The sequence below is a fragment of the Rhinoraja longicauda genome, chromosome 18 (assembly GCF_053455715.1).
Source record: "Rhinoraja longicauda isolate Sanriku21f chromosome 18, sRhiLon1.1, whole genome shotgun sequence".
NCBI lineage: Eukaryota > Metazoa > Chordata > Chondrichthyes > Rajiformes > Arhynchobatidae > Rhinoraja > Rhinoraja longicauda.
In genome coordinates, this window is record NC_135970.1 from 4,487,614 (window position 1) to 4,507,301 (window position 19,688).

General features: G+C 44.6%; 1 protein-coding gene across 19 annotated transcripts in view; it reads right to left on the reverse strand.

Annotated features, from left to right (window-relative positions):
* Positions 1-19,688, reverse strand: part of madd (MAP-kinase activating death domain) — a 155,751-nt gene that overhangs the window by 95,787 nt on the left and 40,276 nt on the right. For all 19 annotated transcript variants that reach the window (XM_078415009.1, XM_078415006.1, XM_078415001.1 and 16 more), the window contains 4 exons: positions 15,421-15,552; positions 11,623-11,736; positions 10,230-10,310; positions 2,988-3,166 (listed from right to left, as the gene is read on the reverse strand). In XM_078415009.1, coding sequence (XP_078271135.1) covers positions 2,988-3,166; positions 10,230-10,310; positions 11,623-11,736; positions 15,421-15,552 — 506 coding nt within the window. The remainder of the gene's footprint in view (positions 1-2,987; positions 3,167-10,229; positions 10,311-11,622; positions 11,737-15,420; positions 15,553-19,688) is intronic.

Genomic DNA, 19,688 nt, shown 5'->3' on the forward strand with positions numbered 1-19,688 from the left:
CACTCAATGTGAGCTCAGACATTGCAAGGCGTGGACTGAACGGAGGGTGGTGGTGAACGAGTAGCTTCACATTTTCTAATACATGATTGCAGTTAGGAAGTGACGAGCAGCAGGTAAACAAGAGCAGAGGTGGCATGGTTTCACCATAGGGATAATGATGTGGCTATTGCCGTAAAACCAAAAGTGGAAAGGAGGGCACTGGCTGTTTCTGTGCTCAGGGTAGGATGTGTGCAGGAACTCCATGCTGACACCTTGTTATCCCTGTATAATTTTTTTATTTTTGTGGCCTAGTAGTTCCTCTCCTGTTCCTACCCACTTGGACTGGTGAGGTACACTGGGAGTTTAGACTTAAGAAATGCAGCATGGAAACAGGCCCTTGGCCCCCGAAATCCACATTGATCACCTTTTCACACAAATTCTATGTTATCCCACTTTCTCATCCACTCTCTACACACTGGGGGAAAATCACAGCAGTGCATGTCTCGGGGATGTGGGAGGAAACGGGAACACCCGGAGGAAACTAATGAGTTCACAGGGAGAATGTGCAAACCCCACACAGACAGCACCCAAGGTCAGGATCGAACCCAGGTCCCTGGCGCAGTGAGGCAGCAGCTCAAACCGGCTGCGCCACTGTCACACATCTTAGATTGGATCCACAATGGAATAATCAATAACGACTTGGACGTGAATGTGTACGGCATGATTAGTAAGTTTGCAGATGACCCTAAAGTGGGTGGTATCGTAGATAGTGAAGATGGTTAACAAAAACTACAACAGGATTTTGTGCTGTTGGGCAAGTGGGGTATGGAATGGCGAATGGAGTTCAATGCCGGTAAGTGCGAGGAGTTGCATTTTGGGAAGTCAAACCAGGACAGATTCTTCACGGTGAATGGTAGGCCATTGGGAAATTTATCGAGCAGAGGGATCGATGAGTGCAGGTACATAGTTCCTTGAAAGTGGCATCGCAGGTAAATCAGATGGTCAAGAAGGATTTTGGTGCATTAGCCATCATCAGTCTGGGTTCTGAATAGGGAAGTTGTCATGTTATGGTGCAGTTATTTATACAAGATGTCAGTGAGGCCACATTTGGAGTATTGTGTTCATTTTGGACACCCTGTTGTAGGTAGGATATTGCTAAGCTGGAAACAGTGCAGAAATAATTTACAAGGCTGTTGTCAGGATTAGAGGGCCTGGATTACGTGGAGAGTCTGGGCAGGGTCGGACTTTATTCCTTGAAGCGCAGGAAGCTGAGGGGTGATCTTAAAGAGGTATGTAAAGATCATGAGGGGAATAGATAGGTTAGATGAATGGTCTTTTACCCAGAAAAGGGGAATCAGTTTAAGGTGAGAGGAGAAAATTTAATGGGAACCTGAGGTGCAACCTTTTCCATACAGAGGGTGGTGGGTGTATGGAATCAGCTGCCAGAGGAGGTACTTGATGCAGGTACTCCAACAGAAACTGTAAAAGACATTTGGACAGATACATGGACAGGAAAGGTTTAGAGGTATATGGGCCAAATGCAGGCTAAATGCGGGCAGGTGGGACCAGTGGGGCATCTTTAGGCTTAGGCAAGTTGGCCAAAAGGCCTGTATGAGCCTATGACTGTGAAAGTGGCTAAAATGTCTGCTAACCGAGGACTTACAGAGCCTTCCATAATGTTTGGGACAAAGACCCATCATTTATTTATTTGCCTCTGTACTCCACAATTTGAGATTTGTAATAGAAAAAAAAATCACATGTGGTTAAAGTGCACATTGTCAGATTTTATTCAAGGCCATTTTTATACATTTTGGTTTCCCCATGTGCAAATTACAGCTGTGTTTATACATAGTCCCCCCATTTCAAAGCACCATAATGTTTGGGACACGTGGCTTCACAGGCGTTTGTAATTGCTCAGGTGTGTTTAATTGTCTCCTTAATGCAGGTATCAGAGAGCTCTCAGCATCCAGTCTTTCCTCTAGTCTTTCCATCACCTTTGAAAACTTTTGTTGCTGTTTATCAACACGAGGACCAAAGTTGTGCCAATGAAAGTCAAATAAGCCATTATGAGACTGAGAAACAAGAATAAAACTGTTAGAGACATCAGCCAAACCTTAGGCTTACCAAAATCAACTCTTTGGAACATCATTAAGAAGAAAGAGAACACTGGTGAGCTTACTAATCGCAAAGGGACTGGCAAACCAAAGAAGACCTCCACAGTTGATGGCAGAAGAATTCTCTCCACTGTAAAAGCAACAAAGGAGTTTTTCCAAGCTAAAATTGATCAATTCTTGAGTGGCCAAGTTAATCACCTGATCGGAACCCAACTGAGCATGCCTTTTAAATGCTGAAGAGAAAACTGAAGGGGACTAGCCCCCAAAACAAGCATAAGCTAAAGATGGCTGCAATTCAGGCCTGGCAGAGCATCACCAGAGAAGACACCCAGCAACTGGTGATGTCCATGAATCGCAGACTTCAAGCAGTCATTGCATGCAAAGGATATGCGACAAAATACTAAACATGACTACTTTCATTTACATGACATTGCTGTGTCCCAAACATTATGGTGCCCTGAAATGGGGGGACTATGTATAAACACTGCTGTAATTTCTACATTTTGAAACCAAAATGTATAAAAATGGCCTTTATTAAATTCTGACTATGTGCATTTTAACCACATGTGATTTTTTTCTATTACAAATCTCAAATTGTGGAGTACAGAGGCAAATAAATAAACAATGGGTCTTTGTCCCAAACATTATGGAGGGCACTGTAAGTTATCATTAATTGCACAATTGAAGGACTAACAGTGGACATGGATCTGGCCAAGAAGACGACTGGAAACCCTTTGAGTTATTGGTTTTGAGGTAATTGAAGGGGATCGTTAGTTGAGGAATGCAGCAATGGCTCCATCAAACTTGGTGAGGTTTTACCTGGCTTTGAGATACCACATGGAACAAAAACATAATGAGACACAACATCTGCAGAGTGACCAAGGGCAAACTCACCGGGAGGCGATATCCACAGAGTCGACATCATTGCCGTAGATGAGGGGATTGAATTCGGTGGATGGGGTGGAGGTCTGCTCTTCCCGGGCCCGCCCAGTCAGCAGAGGCAGTTGTTGCGCTTCGTTGAATTTTTCCAGATTGAGGATTGGCTGAGTGTTCAAACTCATGCTCGCCAGTGCCTGTCACAGGGCCAGGTACAAGAGCAGTGTCAGTAAAGTGCAGCTCAATCCCAAGACCAGCTCACTTCAGTGACAGCAAGGCCAATGCAGCGCCAGTCCCCCACCTCCCTGGCCAAACTATGTGACAGGACAGCGCTGCTCCCATCCCCAAGCACTAGCAGCACACTGTCTCCACATCTCCCAACAGACGGGTGACCCTCTTCACAATCCATCAAACAGATCCACACCTTCCATTTTTGGAACCAAACAACACCACCATCCTGAAGGACAGGGGAAGCAGTGCCTCGCAAAAAGAGTGTTGTGGGGTGGGGAAGAACACATTAGCAACAAGACTGTCATCTTCCCATTGCATCACGCCCAATGCTCATGGAAGGAAGCACTGTGCAGCCTCAAGGAATGAAACAAATAAATCAGAACAGTGAATAGCACAGAACTGAATTCCCAGCCAATTTTGTGTGGGGCCATAACTGAAGCAATTTGACTTCACAGCATTAGACATGTTTTAAGAAGCCAGCAATGCCAGAGGGGATACAATGCACTGGCCTGTTTGATAGGATAGTGTAGAGGAAGCCTTTGGAGGGTTTGATGAGACAGTCGTCTTTACATACCAATCTTTGCCCGACCTGGGTGTTTGCCGGGATATTTTAGGAGCTTTATTTTGCATTTAACCAGTAGTAGCTGCTCTAGCATTTGAGGAGCCGATATAAAGTCAGATCTATTAGCATCCAGCCAATGCTGTAACTGACCAGAACATTTTTGCTGCGATAGTCCAAAGAAGGCTTTAGTTTATCTAACCAGCACAGTGCCTCCCCTTGTATCCAGAGAACTGTTCCATCATACAGATTATGACCAAGTGAAAGGAGGACAGCTCCACTTTTCTCCAAATAGGAAAGCAGGATAAAGGGAGGTACATTTATGGGAGTTGGTTTTGCCATCGGGAACTAGATTACAGGCTATGACTTCACTGAACAACCCTCTCACACCTCTGTCTGACCCTCAGCAGCTGATGCATCACAGTGAGAGTATGACGATAATGGCATGCACCATGCCAGTAATTTCATAACGCAGTCCACAGATAACATCAATGAGAGAAGGGTCTCGACCCGAAACGTCATCCATTCCTTTCCTCTGGAGATGCTGCCCATCCCGCTGAGTTAGTCCAGCATTTTGTATCTAACATCAATGAGAGAGTTGGACGACAATCCAATCTCTAAGTGCCAATAATGGGAAAGAAACGCTGGGAAAGCTAACTCCTCAGCAAACTTACAGCACATCGTCTACTTAATCTAACCATCATCTTGAGAAATGGTTGCATTTGCAACACCGCTTCAACGTATCCATGGTGCAAACACTGACATTCTCTAGACTGTCATTGCCACGTTGAACTGACAGACCTTGGACAGACTATAAATCAATTATGGACACATGGCTTGTGCCACAACAGAGATAACCTAGAGGAATGCAAGAAAATATTATAAATTGAATCAAGCTAGCAATGAGATGCAAAGCTTCACTGAGATACATCCTGACCTACTTGTCGCAACAGCTAAAATCAAGACAACAATAAATAAAGTATGTGCTGAATCCATTGGATATTCTGTTGTCACCAGTTGATTTGACAGCAGCTCATCCACTTGTCTGAATTTTCAAAATGAGCCACCAAAGGCTGTAAAGCTGGAAATTGAAAACAGACCACGCAATATCAAAATTGTTGTAATAAGTAAAGACTTTGAAAATTTAATATTTGATAAATGAGACATGAGAAAAAATTATTTCAGAATGAAAGCCACCTATGATGCATCATATTCCAGTAGTTCGACTCCCTGACTTTTCACTAAACCTAGGTACACATGATAATAAATTAAACTAAACCAATAACCACCTCTTGGTCAATGCTGTTTTTGAGCACATTGTTGTTAATCTGCGGCTGCTCAACTGAAACATAAAGCAGATATAAATTCATCCTTCAAAATCCAGTACCAGAAACAGTAGCTGATACCATATCTTCCAAAGATAGATACAAAATGCTGGAGTAACTCATTGGGGCAGGCAGCATCTCTGGAGAAAAGGAATAGGTAATGTTTTGGGTCGGAACCCTTCTTCAGACTGAAGACAGTTCCTTCCTACACCATATCTTCCAAGTCTGCTGTGCCAAGACTACAAACTGGGCACAAAACCCGAACAGCACCCCCACAGAAAATTCAAAGCTGACGGATGAACATTTGAGCAAGAACAATTTTCTGTCAAAAGAAATTGCACCTAACCCACACAATATCACTATTGTGACCATTTTCGACACAATTATACGTTAATTAATGGAAATTATACAGGCAGTGAATTTCCTTTTCAGGGAAGATCCATGTACTAATCTTTCTGAATTCTCTTCCTCCCGTTTGTTGAAGATATCCCTTTAGAATTCCAGTATATCTTCAACTGTCTCAAGGCAATCATGACATTTTTGTAGAACCGCAGATACTGGTTTATAAAAGAAAAGTGATGGAGTAACTCAGCAGATCAGGCAATATCCCTCAAGGACATTGGATGGGCTTCATATTGAGGCGGGACCCTTCTTCAGACTCAGACAGAGCCACTTACATTTTTATTGCTTGTCAAAAGTAGGACAAGTGTAGAAAGCAACATGTATTGCTCATTCATTGATGAACAAGTGCCTAGAATTCCTCACCATGAAGCCTTAGGGTTTATTTTAGTTTACTTTAGCTTAGTTTAGTTTAGAGATACTGCGTGGAAACAGGCCCATCGGCCGAGTCCATGCAGACCAACAATCACTAATACACGAGCTCTATCCAACATACAAGGGATAATTTACAGAGGCCAATTAATCTACAAACCTGCACGTCTCTGGAATGTGGGAGGAAACCGGAGCTGATACTATCACAGGGATAATGTACAAACTCCATACAGACAGCACCTGTAGTCAGGATCGAACCAGGAACCCTGGTGCTGTGAGGCAGCAACTCTACTGCTGTGCCACTGTGCCACCCTATGGTGTTCTGGTTGTCTAGTGTAGTTCCAGCTGTGTGCTCGGGTTACCTCACAATAAGATGACTGTACCTGATCAGACACTTGTTCTACAGTCCAAAATGATGCTGAAATGGGGCATGTCATTGTCCCAACCCCATCTCATTGGGATCTTGATACCTTTCTGGAGTTGAAGATGCATGATCAGTTCTTCAACCTGGAATGCCTTCTTTCCAAAACTAACATTACTAAGACCAGCATCTTTGGCCAGCTGAGGACTGTACAATCTTGACACACATTGAGGTCTTTTTGCAAACACATCCCTATCACTCCTGGGGATTCTTTCTCAACAGCAAGTTCAAGACGTTCCACAAGCCTGTTCAGCTAATTTGCTACTCCGTCCAGGCCATCAAAACAAACTGCCACTCTCGGAGAATAATTGGAAAACAAAGCACTTCCCGTAACACAATAGCCATCACTCACAGATGTGGAGGTCAAATTAAGGATGCCAAGCAATTTCCAGAACACTGTTTGCCATATTTTATACCGACAGAGATAAGCAGTTGAAAACAGAGTCCTACGGTGCCTACTGTGGAGCAGATGGAAAGATTATTGAATCAATACCAGGAGCCTCTCCACAGCCAACATCCCTAGTTTTGAGGCAAAGATCACGAAACATCACAGTTGTTGGCTGACCACTGTGTGTGGGCAACATACTCATTTCCTACAGTGAATCCTCTCCCCTCACTCAATCATGGTTAGCAGATCGGCAAAGGACAGAAGACACACTGCAAGTAGACCTCAGGCAGGGAAGAGATAGATCTCAAAGTGTGAACAGCTGGCCAAACTGGCAGAACACACACATAGTTTAACCCTGTCACCTCAAGCTGCATCAATCATCTCACCTTCCACAGACATTACATTTGTTTCTCAGCTGGGATAAATTGCTCTGGGAGTGTTACATGACAGTGTACTGGTACTGTACCCAAGTGTTTGAGGAGACACTGGGCACGAGCTTGACCCGGCATCAAATCATGCTGTACGTACCTTGGCAGTGATCAGTAGGTCAGCCATTTGAGGCTGAAACATGCTTGACATTCCAAACACAGTTCAGTTAGCTAGGTTTCAAGAACCTTTCATGAACAAGTCAGAAACATGCAGAGAAGATGAAATGAGGGTAATTTGAGGTTGGGCATGTTTTAACTGCAGAATCTAATGGCTGCAGTAATTTAGGATATTGCTGGCCAAGTATGGAAGATCCAGACTTCAGTGGACAATTAACTCATTGTTAGCAAACAGAAGCAAGACATGCAAGATGTTAATGGAGTTTGGATAAGGTGCAGATGCACTGCCTACACAGTCAATTTGGTACTAACAGCATCCTCAGGTGGCAAACTGATTACATGTGCTAACAATCATCAGCAGTTTGATGACAATCAGGTATTCAAAAAACAATTATACCAACATCTCAGATATCTCAGTGAAATGATTGCACACCACCAGCATGCACATCGAGTCATTTGGCAGAAGCATTTCAGACAGGGCCACAAATAAGTGCAAGCTCCCCGTCAATTGCAATAACAAAAATTCATCTTAAATAATTGCAACTGAAATTCACTGTTGAATTTGACAGTCTTTGGTGAATTAGGTTATGTGTCTGGAGAGCTAATAAAGACAGATGCAGGGTGGAGAGTGTACATGACAAGTACTGGACAGTGGAGGGGAGTGGGTAAGAGAAGAGCAGGGGCAATCCTTTGGGTGGAGGAGAATGAGGTCTGTGCAGCTGACGGAAGAGTGGCTGAGAGCCAGGGAGCAGCTGTTAGAATGGATGGGGTGGGGCGCAGGGGTAGCTGCAAGAATGGAGAGGCAGGAATGGAGTGGTGAGATGCAGGGCATACAGGGCAGGACGAGTGGGATGGAGAAGTTGAAGGATAGGCTGAAGCAATTGCTGCCCACCAAAATCCTAGTTAGTGATATGCGGCGGAGGGGCTGCCAAATTGCACCTGGCTGATGGTAGGAGTTCTGACAGGGACCGGGTGAAGTGTTATCAATGGCCCTGCCTCGCCTTCAGACAGCAGCCAAAAGCAGTCCCCGAAATAAATCACAGCAGAAAGAAAGCAGTAAAGAGATTTTAAAATAGACCACCTTCTCTGCTGTGACGAGTTCCTGATGCATGATATCACTTAAGCTAACCAAACACTGGACGGTTAAGGACAAGATGGAAGACACCATGACAACACCAACACAGCAGCCAACCAGCCATGAGGATGAGGCCCCAACAGGAGGAATCAAAATTGTGGAGACACAGACAAAAGGAAAATCTATTACTAGAACATACAAGTAGAGAAACGGGTGAGAAAGAGTGCTAGATAAATTACTGTCACAATGAAGGTATAAACTTGGAGCAGAGCATCAAAGATGGGAGGCCATGAGGGTAGACAGAGACTGGAAGTGAATAGTTTGTGGCCCACATGCTTCTAACACTTGACCAATGGGTGCAATGAGAATAGGTTCACCTCAATCAAATCTACTTTGCCCACCTTACCACAGTCCCTCATCTAAATTCAAGACTTAACAGCAGCTAACGTTTCTGATGGAGGCAGCATGTTCACAGCTTTAACTCAAGACTCAGTGATGTCAGGCTTGCAGTTTGGTTTTGCATTTCCCCGAGTATTAGTTGTGTCCCTCTCACTTTGCCAGAGAGCAGTGCAAACAGATGAGGTGAGGGAGCACTGAGTGCTGCACTTCCATACATTCCCGGAGATAATTTCATGCATTCAATGTGTATGGATTCAACACCCACACAGCACAAAACCTCTCTTATGCTGCATTGATTGTTTTAAACTGCCAGCATGCCGAGCATTTGAAACACAGATGGGCTCCACTTATTTCATGCTCTGCCCCCATGTCACTATCAAGTTTACCTTCAAATGCTACTGATGACACAAATGCATTGAGAAATAAAGAATAAAAGAAATACACACAAATGATGATAGCACTTTCATGAATAAACCCAGCTTCCAGCCTCTGCTTAACTATAGATCACTGCAGGGAAGCGGGGTGGAGTGATGGGCAGTGAGATAGCACATCTTAGCATTCAGGAGTAACTATCGTCCCAACCTCTCCCCACCAACCCCCACACCCCACCGTCCCAATAGCTCATCGAGTTATAGTTGGCAAAATTGACATCGGAAAATTTTAATTATTTCAGATAATATTTATTAATTCCTAGACCAAATGTACATTGGCCATGATGTAGGCAGGTTTTTCCCCTTTACCATGTGGAATGCAGAGGAGTGCTAGAAAGGCATAACCTAATGGGCAATAGCAGGAAGGCAGATTCTCAGGTTTGCTGTACCATTGCTGACGAGCGAGCCAGTCAATTGGCAAAGTGCTAGTGATTAAAACAGCACTGTCTGTGAACTATCTGGTCCAGTAACGAGGTCCTCAGTATCCCAAATGTTGTCCAGGATAAGTAGGTAACCTTCACTGAGTGCCATCGCACAGATCCTCATCATGATAACCATGTAAAACAATACCAGCAAAGGGCCAGGGAGCATTTGTAAGAAGCTCCTCTCTGTTGCGCAGGAACAATGTATGGAATGGTGGTGCAGTAGAAGACAGACACAGAATGCACTTTTCAAAGAGCCAACAGTAACAATTATTACAAGATAAACCAGGGCACCTTTCATTCAAAGCAAACGTTCCAAGGTCACACCACACGATGAAGATCAATCAAAATCCAAACTGCTTCTGTTCACGACAAGCAATTGCTGAAAATCAAATGCTGCACCCACCACCCAAAGAGATGGGACTTCAATGCAATCTGGCCCGTAATAGCGGAACTAAGGCAACAGTCCAGGCCATAAAATTGGATAGCTGGGACCGTCTCCAACCACCCAATCCAGCATGGCAGATCACCCACCATCAACCCAAAGGATGTGCTGGCTCATCCAACATGGAAATTGGCAGATCATAACCACCTCAACAATGGGAGGCTGGTGGACCACAACTCCCACCCTCCAGACTCTTTCCATAAATTTCTCATGTGGTATGGTCTTAGATGATCAAAACCACCTCTTACCTGCTTCAAATGCTTCTTTAGCTCAGTGGCTTCAGGTTCAGGCAAAGGAGGCAACAGCTCTGCATTAGTTGGGGCAATAACCTGTCAAATATATTTAAAAAACACAAGTCAGACAAACAGCCTAAAACAGGGGAGGATGTCACATGGATGGGAATTCGGACTCTACCAGACATGGTAAGGTAACTGCACATATCTGATTGCATCCTCAAGTCTGCAATATCAGTTGCCTGTCATCTTTATGCTCACCTACCTGTGCCATAAAAATGTTGAAAGATTCTGCATTCTCCATCCTTTTAAAACTAAACAGGCAAAGTGATGCATTTGGGTAACTTAAAGTAGGGCAAGGTTCTGGGGTCCTGAGACATCTATGGATATAAGTAGATAGTTCGATCAAAGTGGTGGCACAGTAAGACAGAGTGTTGAAGGCGGCGTAAAACACACTTGCTTAGTCGGGACACTGAGTACATGTTACAGAGGTTGGTAAGACCACACTTGTGGTGCATTGTGTGCAGATGTGCTTAAGCTAGTGAAGTTGAAAAGGTCACAAAGGTGTTGGTGAAAAGGAGGGCTTGGATAGGCTGGGATTGTTTTTCCTGGAGCAAAGCAAAATGGGAGGGTGACCGTGGAGATTTATGAAATCATAAGGGGTGTACATAAGGTGGATGGTCACAGTCTTTTCCTCGGTGTATGGGAGTTTAAAATGTGAGAGCAAACGTTTAAGGTTAGAAGGGAAAGATTTAAAGTGATTTTAAAGAGCAAGTTTTAAACACGGGATGGTAGTGGGCATATGGAATGAGCTGCCAGAGATAATGGTAGAGGCAGTTGTAATTACAACATTTAAAACTCACTTTAACAGATACATGAATAGGAAACGCTTAGGTATGTGTCAAATGGAGCCAAATAGGAATAGGTCATGAAGGCACCTTGGTCGCCATGGGTGATTATATATGCTATATAACATAATTGGCTTCTGTAAATTCTTGTGTGTGGGACAATGGCCGAGTGTACAGGTGATTGCTGGTTGGGTGGACAGTGGACCAAAGGGCCTGTTTCCAAACTGTATCACTAAGCTAAGGTATCTATCTTTGACTCATCAGCAAATTTACCTCCCATCTTTTAAACAACTGTAATAAGTTAAGTCCAAGACAAATCCCTGTGCATTACCCTACCAGTCACAAGATACTGGGCAACGGACTCATGGTGCAGAGCCTTACTTGTAATGGTGCAAAGCAAACTAAAAATACCTGAAACAATAATCAAGAGGCAGCTAACGAATGAATATCAACACTCTCATTACAAATAATTTTATCAGGCCCAACCCATGAAACCATATCCTTCCAAATTCACTTGGAATCATATTTTGTTCATCATCTCCTGTTTGCTAATATCTCACCTTATTAGCATCCAAATCAACAAGCCACACATCATCCGGCATCTTGAAATCAGCCTTATAAAGGAAGAAACTGGCTGGAACTCCAATGATGTAGGGGGTCGGAGCTAGAAGTAGCTTTAAAAAAAAGAATGGTTGTTTGTTACTGACAATTATACAGCATCATTATTTTCACAGTGGTAAACTGATGCAGGGAAAATTTTGCAAAGGGTATAAACCCACCCAACAACATACACATCTATCATGATTATAATAAATATCATCAACAAAAGTCAGCATCCTATGTTCTATCTCATACGGTTTAAACCTCACTTTGATTCTATAACCATGTAAAGTATAAACCATTTCTACCAGGCCACAAGCAAGATATAAATATTCCCTCCACCCCACTGGGCATACATTGCCCCACTCCTCTATGCCCCGCATCCCACTCACCTCATCCAAACCATTCCCACCCCTTTCCCCCACTGAATATGAAACACCCCTCCCCTGTGGGCAACTGCTTTTCCATTGCACCCTCAGGTGTTAGATGTTCGAGGAACCGCAAACCAACTTTGTTCAAGTTTAAAGGCAATGTACCTCAATGAATTGATTGCTGCAACATGCTCATTAAACAAAGTGTTTACACACATGTCAGGAGACCAAAATAAACCAAATGTCAACAGTAGTGCATTCTCATGTCTTTCATAGCTCTTCTATCACTTCCGTGAATGACAGGGAGAGGTCCTCTACCATTTAGCTTAAGTAAAAATATCCAGAACTATCTACAGCAACAGACCATCCAGAGACTTGCAATTGATCAATAGCCAAAACAAGTTTTCAACTCCTACTTTAAGCACAATCAAATATCAATTGCAAAACTTCATCAATGCTTCCTTAAGAAAATGCCCAAATAAGCCCTTTGATGTCTTTTACCATCAGCTTTATGATTCCTTAATTTCTCTATCCCAAACAGGATATTTAGTAACTTCTCCATCAGCAACCTTGTCACCATCCACCAAGTTATGCTGCCTCCTGGGAAAATGCTGACCTTCCTCCCATGGTGCAGTATGCCGCAGAGGCGGCGGAAGAGGGTCCAACAAGATGGCCGTCGCCCGCAGCTCGCAGCAGGAGAAATGGGCCCGAGGTCAGTGCCTTCATCCTGTCCACTCAATTGGCAATAGGCAATAGGTGCAGGAGTAGGCTATATGGCCCTTCGAGCCAGCACTGCCATTAACCATGATCATCCACAATCAGTACCCCGTTCCTGCCTTCTCCCCATATCCCTTGACTCCGCTATCATCAAGAGCTCTATCTAAGTCTCTCTTGAAAGCATCCAGAGAATTGGCCTCCACTGCCTTCTGAGGCAGAGAATTCCACAGCTTCACAACTCTGAGTGCAAAAGTCTTTCCTCATCTCCGTTGTAAATGGCCTACCCCTAATTCTTAAACTGTGGCCCCTGGTTTGGGACACCCCTAACATCGGGAACATGTTTCCTGCCTCTAGCGTGTCCAATATGTTTCAATAAGATCCCCTCTCATCCTACATTCCAGAGTATACAATCCCAGTCGCTCCAGTCTTTCAACAAACGACAGTCCCGCCATTCTGGGAATTAACCTCATGAACCTACGCTGCACTCCCTCAATAGCAGGAATATCCTTCCTCAAGTTTGGAGACCAAAACTGCACACATTACTCCAGGTGTGGTCTCACTTGGGCCCTGTACAACTGCAGAAAGACCTCTTTGCTCCTATACTCAACTCCTCTTGTTATGAAGGCCAACATTCCATTGGCTTTCTTCACTGCCTGCTGTACCTGCATGCTTCCTTTCAGTGACTGATGAACTAGGACACCTAGATCTCGTTGTACTTCCCCTTTTCCTAACTTGACACCATTCAGATAATAATCTGCCTTCCTATTCTTACCACCAAAATGGATAGCCTCACATTTATCCACATTAAACTGCATCTTCCATGCATCTGTCCACTCACACAACCTGTCCAAGTCACCCTGCAACCTCATAGCATCTTCCACAGTTCACACTGCCACCCAGCTTTGTGTCATCTGCAAATTTGCTAATGTTACTTTTAATCCCTTCATCCAAGTCATTAATGTATATTGTAAATAGCTGCAGTCCCAGCACCGAGCCTTGCGGTACCCCACTCGTCACTGCCTGCCATTCTGAAAGTGACCCATTTATCCCTACTCTTTGTTTCCTGTCTGCCAATTTTCTATCCATATCAGTACCCTACCCCCAATACCATGTGCTTCAATTTTGCCCACTAATCTCCTATGTGGGACCTTGTCGAAGGCTTTCTGAAAGTCCAGGTACACACTACATCCACTGGCTCTCCACTGTCCATTTTCCCAGTTACATCCTCAAAAAATTCCAGAAGATTAGTCAAGCATGATTTCCCCTTCGTAAATCCATGCTGGCTCGGAATTATCCTGTTACTGCTTCCAAATGCTCCGCAATTTCTTCTTTTATAATGGACTCCAACATCTTCCACCACTGATGCAAGACTAACTGGTCTATAATTTCCCGTTTTCTCTCTCCCTCCTTTCTTAAAAAGTGGGATAACATTAGCTACCCTCCAATCAACAGGAACTGATCCTGAATCTATAGAACATTGGAAAATGATCACCAATGCGTCCACGATTTCTAGAGCCACCTCCTTAAGTACCCAGGGATGCAGACCATCAGGCCCTGGGGATTTATCAGCCTTCAGTCCCATCAGTCTACCCAACAACATTTCCTGCCGAATGTGAATTTCCTCAGTTCCTCTGTCATCCTAGGATCTCTGGCCACTAGATCATCTGGAAGATTGTTTGTGTCTTCCTTAGTGAAGACAGATCCAAAGAACCAGTTCAACTCATCTGCCATTTCCTTGTTCCCCATAATAAATTCACCTGCTTCTGTCTTCAACGGACCCACATTTGCCTTAACTATTTTTTTCCTCTTCACGTAACCAAAGAAGCTTTTACTATCCTCCTTTATATTTTTGGCTAGCTTACCTTCATACCTCATCTTTTCTCCCCGTATTGCCTTTTTAGTTATCTTCTGTTGCTCTTTAAAAGAGTCTCAATCCTCTGGCTTCCAGCTCTTCTTTGCTATGATACATTTCTCTTTTAATTTTATACTGTCCTTGACTTCCCTTGTCAGCCACGGTCGCCCCTTACTCCCCTTAGAATCTTTCCTCCTCTTTGGGATGAACTGATCCTGCACCTTCTGTATTATTCCCAGGAATACCTGCCATTGCTGTTCCACCGTCTTCCCTGCCAGGGTCTCCTTCCAGTCAACACTGCCCAGCTCCTTCCCTCATGCTTCCATAGTCCCCTTTGCTCAACTGTAATACTGACACTTCCGATTTTCCCTTCCCCCTGTCAAATTCTCACTCTCACCCACCCATGGCCCCGGGAGACGCTCCCTGCCCGGCAACGGGTTTGTGCCGTCGCCAGCGTTTCCTGCCGCAGATTGCAACCGAGCTGCAGGAGATGCTTCGGCTCTGCAGGAGAAACGGGGCCATGGTCACTGCCTTTTCGCTGTCCCGCATACGGCCATGGGGGCACTCCCCGCCCGGCTACCGCTCCATGGTTGAGCCGAGGGGGGCAGGAGGGGAGGGGTGGAGGGGAGGAAGGGTGGGGGAGAGGAGAGGGGGGAAGAGGGAAGGGTGGGGGAATAGGGGGAGGGGAGGAATGGGGGGAGGGGGAGGGATGGGGAAGGGGTGAAGGGGATGGGGGAGTGGGGAGGGGGGAGAGGGGAGGGAGGGGTCAAGGGATCTATTGGATCAAATTTCATTAGCTTCCATACTTCACTCCATACCTGTTCTGCTGAAGCCATGCAAGTGGGAAGCAAGGGAATAACTGGAAACATATATTCCAAAGGATAAATCATTGCAACAAAAGCCATCACACTCATGGAGAGCGCATTGTAGTCACGGGACTGCAACACCACCTGTAGAGTAAACAGAAGGAAGACACCAATCAGGAACAACAGAACATTGAACATGCTATATAAGAAAGCAGTTTGAAAATATGGGATTTATTGACCTAAGCCCACCAACAAAGTCTATTGGCAAAATTCCATTATTATGAGCATGTCAAAGGTTCTTGGAAAACTTGCCCTGTAGATTTTCTTTACATTTTGCCCCTTTCCCATTAAAGCTGCACCCTCCCGTCTATTACACTTCCATCTTGGGACAACGGTTCTGACTATTTACCCTATCTACGCCTCATCTGTACCCTCTCCAAAGCCTCCACATCTTTACATTAATGGGACAACCAGAACTGCACACAATACTCTAAATGTGGCCTCACCAAATTCATATAAAGCTTTTGGATAAAACATGATTTTGGATGATCAGCCATGATCATATTGAATGGCGGTGCTGGCTCGAAGGGCTGTATAGCCAACTCCTGCACTTATTTTCTATGATTCTAAGCTGCAACACAACTTCCTGACACCTATACTCAATGCCCCGACTGATGAAGCCACGCATGCCACACGCCTTCTTTACCATCCTATCTACTTGTGTTGAGACTTTGACAGCTACAAAGACTTGAACCCCAAGATTCTTCTGTACATCAAGATTCTTCTGTACATCAATTAAGGGTTGTGCCATTATCTGTGTATTTTCCCCTTACGTTCGATCTTCAAAGTGCAATACCACACTTGCTCGGATTGCTCCATCTGTCATTATTCCGATCATTTTTGCAGCTGATCTATAACCCAGTGTATATGTCTGAAGAAGGGTCTCGACCCGAAACGTCACCCATTCCTTCTCTCCTGAGATGCTGCCTGACCTGCTGAGTTACTCCAGCATTTTGTGAATAAATACCTTCGATTTGTACCAGCATCTGCAGTTATTTTCTTATACTACCTGTATATTTTGATAGCGTTTCTCACTGTCTGCAACTCCATCAACTTTGTCATCATCTGCAAACTAACTAACCAACATACCTACGCAACTTGGACATGAAGACATGTGTATAAACCACAGAGGTCTCAACACAAATCCCTGCACTCAAGACACAGACCTCCAGGCAAAAAAACATCCTTCCATCAATCACAACCCTCTGTCTTCCATGAGTAAGCCAGTTATTCATGGAAATGAGTAACTTCAAAGTACTCATTTAATTCCTTGCCTGCATCCTCTGACTCCAAGCATAAATTCCCTTTTATCCTTAACGATCCTACCTTCTCCCTGCCTTCTCGTTTATGTATAAAAAGCCTTAAGATTTTCTAAATAGCCAGACTCGCCATGAGGTGTATTTTTTTTGGGGGGGGGGGGGGGGGGGGAGAGAATCATTCTGACATTGTAATTTTTGCAAGAAAAATCAAAACACATATTCAAGATGCAGAGGGGTCTATCTATGTATTCACATGCATGATCACAAACGGCCAGAATGAAGATACAGCAAGCATACAGAATGTTAGCACTTACTGTAAGGGGACTTCAAACTGCCAGTATGGATAGAAATGAGGAATTATAAGGGTAAAAAGACCCTAATGGGAGTTATCTATAGGCCCCCAAACAGTAGCCTCGACATAGGGTGCAAGTTTAATCAGGAGATAAAGGGATTAAGGGATTAAAAGTGCCATTAGCAAATTTGCAGATGATACTAAGCTGGGGGGTAGTGTGAATTGTGAGGAAGATGCAATAAGGCTGCAGGGTGACTTGGACAGGTTGTGTGAGTGGACGGATACATGGCAGATGCAGTTTAATGTAGATAAGTGTGAGGCTATTCACTTTGGAAGTAAGAATAGAAAGGCAGATTATTATCTGAATGGTGTCAAGTTAGGAAAAGGGGATGTTCAACGAGATCTGGGTGTCCTAGTGCATCAGTCACTGAAAGGAAGCGTGCAGGTACAGCAGGCAGTGAAGAAAGCCAATGGAATGTTGGCCTTCGTAACAAGAGGAGTTGAGTATAGGAGCAAAGAGGTCCTTCTACAGTTGTACCGGGCCCTGGTGAGACCGCACCTGGAGTACTGTGTGCAGTTTTGGTCTCCAAATTTGAGGAAGGATATTCTTGCTATTGAGGGCGTGCAGCGTAGGTTCACTAGGTTGAATCCCGGAATGGCGGGACTGTCGTATGTTGAAAGGCTGGAGCAATTAGGCTTGTATACACTGGAATTTAGAAGGATGAGGGGGGATCTTATTGAAACATATAAGATAATTAGGGGATTGGACACATTAGAGGTAGGAAACATGTTCCCAATGTTGGGGGAGTCCAGAACAAGGGGCCACAGTTTAAGAATAAGGGGTAGGCCATTTAGAACGGAGATGAGGAAGAACTTTTTCAGTCAGAGAGTGGTGAAGGTGTGGAATTCTCTGCCTCAGAAGGCAGTGGAGGCCAGTTCGTTGGATGCTTTCAAGAGAGAGCTGGATAGAGCTCTTAAGGATAGCGGAGTGAGGGGGTATGGGGAGAAGGCAGGAACGGGGTACTGATTGAGAGTGATCAGCCATGATCGCATTGAATGGCGGTGATGGCTCGAAGTGCTGAATGGCCTACTCCTGCACCTATTGTCTATTGTCTATTGTCTATTGCCCTAGCATATTAGTATTCAAATGTCGATGTGTGTTCAAGAGTCATGGAGAGAGTTGGTGAGCAGCCAATTTGAGCAGAAAGATATTGTTGAAAAATCGACAGAAGAGTCGAGAGAAATCTTTGCTTAGATTGAAAAGATATTTTGTTTTAAACAAAAGTGGGACATTTGAAAAGCAGGCATTTGATTGGCTGAGGAGCAGGCACAGCAGGGAATAAAAGGCGAGGAAGGTTTAGCAGCAGGGCCGTGTTAGAAGATGGACTGTGTTAACGTAAAGTACAGCACTGAGGCTTTTGCTTCAGAGCTTAAGCGAGTGAGCTGAAAAAAGGGTAATAGCAAGTTAAGGTGGGGTCTATTTTTCTGAGTAATTCTTCCTAGTTTTTTGCTGTCGTGGAGATGACAGGTGGGGATAGTGGAATGCTCCTCCTGCAGGATGATACAAGTCAGGGACATTTTTAGTGCCTGAAGACTACACTTGAGGTAAATGCATTCAGCTTCAGAACCACATTGTGGAACTGGAGCTGCAGCTGGATGAACTCAGGATTATCCAAGAGTGTGGGATGTCATCGGTGAGAGTTAAGTGAGGTACACAAGCCTAAGGTACAGTCAGGAAGTAGATGAGTGACCAGCAGGAAAGGGAGTAGGCAGAAAGTGCAAGAATCCCATGGACCTACTCCCCTCGGCAACAGGTATGCTCCTTAAGATACTGTTGTGGCAGAAGACCGACCGGTCAGGGGAGAGCAACAGCAGCAGTGTTGGGCCTGGCTCTGAAGCACCACAAGGAAGGGGAAAGGCAGACAGAGCCATAGTGATAGAAGACTAGTTAGTTAGCAGCAGAGACAGGAGATTCTGTGGCAGCAAACAAGGCTCCAGGATGGTGTGTTGCCTCCCTGGTGCCAGGATGTCTCCAAGCAACTGCAGAACAGTTAAGGGGGAGGGTGAGCAGCTGGAAGTTGTTGTGCACGAAGGCACAGATGACATAGGGAGAAAAAGGAATGAGTTACGCAAAGTGAATATAGGGAGTAAGGCAGAAGATTAACGAGCAGGCCCTCAAGGGTAGTAATCTCCAGATTGTTCCTGGTGACACACGATAGTGAGGGTAGAAATGGGAAGATAGGACAGATGAATGTGTGGCTCATGAGTTGGTGTAGGGGGATGGGGGGGGGGGGGGGGGGGGAATTCAGATATTTAGACAATTAGGATCTCTTCCGGGGCAGAGGTGATCTGCACAAGAGGGACAGGTTGCATCTGAACTGGAGGGGGACCAGTATCCTTGCAGAGTGGTTCACTGGTGTCACTCAGAATGGTTCAAACTAGAGAGGCAGGGGGATGAGAACCAGAATGGTGGGTCTGAAATTGGAAAGACTAATGAGAAGATAGAGGCTGGGACTAATGTTTCAAAGGGAGGAGAGGCAGGAGAGGTAAAGGAATATGACGATGCTGATGAGCTGAGTTATGTTTATTTCAATGCATGGAGTATTGTGGCGTAAACAGATGAACTTAGACTGGATTGGTGCTTGCGACGACGATGTACGGCCATTGTG